General features: G+C 46.8%; 1 protein-coding gene across 1 annotated transcript in view; it reads right to left on the bottom strand.

Annotated features, from left to right (window-relative positions):
* Positions 1 to 2,500, bottom strand: part of LOC122253419 (uncharacterized) — a 6,494-nt gene that overhangs the window by 1,609 nt on the left and 2,385 nt on the right. The window contains exon 3 of the mRNA XM_086543517.1: positions 1 to 2,500. This exon is cut by the window's left edge and continues 1,609 nt beyond it; it is cut by the window's right edge and continues 120 nt beyond it. Within this exon, the coding sequence (XP_086399643.1) occupies positions 1,113 to 2,500 (1,388 nt within the window). The 3' untranslated portion in view covers positions 1 to 1,112.

Genomic DNA, 2,500 nt, shown 5'->3' with positions numbered 1-2,500 from the left:
TCCTTGCATATCCATCAAATTCATGTCAATAAATTCAATAGGATGACATACTACAGCCTTAGAGAACTGTGATCTGTCTGTATTAATATTACGTTGTCGGTTGGTGAAGTTACTTTTGAATGCTTTATTCAAAGATGTGGTTAAGAATCCGTATGTTCTTCAATTACTTAATTATTGTGGCAATGCAGTTGTACAGGGTCGACAATTTACAAGTGGTGGGGCAGGATTCATATAGGAGTGAGTTCCTCTTATTATTTCGTTCTCTCTTTCTCTCTCTCTCTCTCTCTCTCTCTCTCTCTCTCTCTCTCTCTCTCTCTCTCTCTCTCTCTCTCTCTCTCTCTCTCTCTCTCTCTCTCTCTCTCTCTCTCTCTCTCTTTCATTCTATTCTGCATACAATAAAGTATTATTTCAAGCACATAATGTATGTGATTACACTGCAGAATAGGGAAAATTATAAAAGACAGCATCTTCCTAGTGACCAAGAATGTCTGTCTTTTCGTAAAGATTACCATCGCAAACTATTTCTTCAGATCAGCCTTAAAACTCGTACTGAGAAACATTACAAAATGATATCCTTAAACCAACAATCTCGAGGCCATACTGCTACAAATATAATGAACACGTCACCTTGTGGTACAGTTTCGAAACTTCTTAAAAAATGCATCAATATATCACATGGTGTCCCTAGAAACTCTTTGGCTTGCCTCTTCCTCGCCTGCCTCTTACTGCCGATGGGTCGCCAGGACAGCACGGTATCTCCGGCGTCTAACTGCTCCACAGGACGGGATGGCTGGACAGATAAAATTTGTTCAATTTCGGGGGGATCACGGGACGCCAGGTAAGCGGCTGCGTCCGCCGGTTGGAAGTAAACACTTAGCGAATGCAGGAAAGGAAAAAAAAAATCTGATTAAAAGCTTAAATAAATGAGATGAATTGTGATTCCTTGTGTATTTTTTTTTCTCTCTCTCTTTTTTTTGTGTACAAAATGCATCTCTATGAATGGATGGAAGGCAACACTATTACATCACTGGGAAGGTGACTAATGTGGTATGTTTTGACACGGGGTGAATGAAGCAAGGTGAGACGTTGGGATGGGGTAGGAGGAAAGGTGATCAAAAAGGCAAATCCAACTTCCAAACGGAGATTGGGCGTTTGAATACTGTCATCTGGTCGGTCTCCTTCCCCCCCATGATGTACATGGCACTCGGGGTGGTGGGTTCATACAGCGGTTCGGGTTTCATGAATGGATTGATTCGTGGCGGAGGAGGTTCTCTGCTCCCTCCTTCGCCTTCGTCCTTGTTACTATTCCTACTATTTCTACTTCCTGCCGAACCAGTCTGTTCGGTAGAAAACGTGACCTTGGTGTTGGGCTTGTTCGAAGCCGGTGACCCTTCTGTGCCGACAGGATGGACTTTCGTGTTTCTGTTGAAGCGCGCTGAGTGGTTGTCGATGGTCACGAAGTCCTCTAAGGTGGCAAGGGTGAAGTCCAAGGGCGTGCGGTGCTCCATCTCGACCCCAAGGCCGATGCCTGAATCTGGTGGCGTTCTCAGCATCTCTGCAAACTCCTTGTGGCGGATGCTCTCCAGATCCAGTGCTCCTGTCGTCCAGTAGTCCTGGCTCAGTAGCCCCCCAGGATCTCGTCCGGGGTCAAATCCTACGTAATTCGGATTGGAAAAACTATTTGGTCCACTCATTGTGTAGTTGCTGATGCTGCCAAGGTTGGTGTTGCTACTCAAGTTGCTATCGGTCGTGCATGAAAATGACATGAGGTTCTCGCTGATGCTCGTGTCCGCCGACTGGATTGCTTCATCATTCGTGAAGGCCAGACGACCTTTGATCCCCGCTACAAGGTCACTCGGGTCATCCTCTAAAGTTGCCTCCGCAGTGCTTTCAGCCGGCAAGACCGTAATGACTTTGATGTGGTTGACGGGCATTTGGTGAGCCCCAGAGAGTGCCTCGTCCTCGCATGAGTTGTTGATCTCCCCGAAGTTTGGCACTGATGCAATGTCTCTCGTCATTCCTCCCTTCCCTCCCCCGGCCTTCAGATTCTTATCTTTATTCATCACATGGATACTCTGAGATTTGACAATCTTACTGTTTACACTATCACATGTGCTAGCTAGAGACTCCTCTACTATACTCTCTGTACTATCGTTACTAAGCATACTGTAGCTATAATAACGGCCTAAATGAGATAAATTTAACTGAGAGAACTTAGAAATGGACAGTTTGAGTTGGTTTGTCGGCGCATTAGAGCAGTTTTTCTGGATGAGGGACCTGAGTCGGCTTGGGTCGAGGTCCTCATCCTCTGCGTCGACGCATTCCTGACACGCACATTCATTCTCGTTTGGCCCTCCAGAGCCTCCGCTACTCCTGGACACGCCTCCGGAGTTGCTCACAGAGTCATCAGGATGAACTCGTCTAGTCCTGTAGGAGTCGTGGCTGAGAGAACTCGAGTAGCTGCCGCTGCTGGCGGAGGAGGAGCCAAAGCCCGACTGTG

The sequence above is a fragment of the Penaeus japonicus genome, unplaced genomic scaffold, assembly GCF_977035675.1.
Source record: "Penaeus japonicus unplaced genomic scaffold, GWHDUDI00000001_assembly GWHDUDI00000013, whole genome shotgun sequence".
Taxonomy (NCBI): Eukaryota; Metazoa; Arthropoda; class Malacostraca; order Decapoda; family Penaeidae; genus Penaeus; species Penaeus japonicus.
This window is presented reverse-complemented; position numbering and strand designations above follow the sequence as displayed.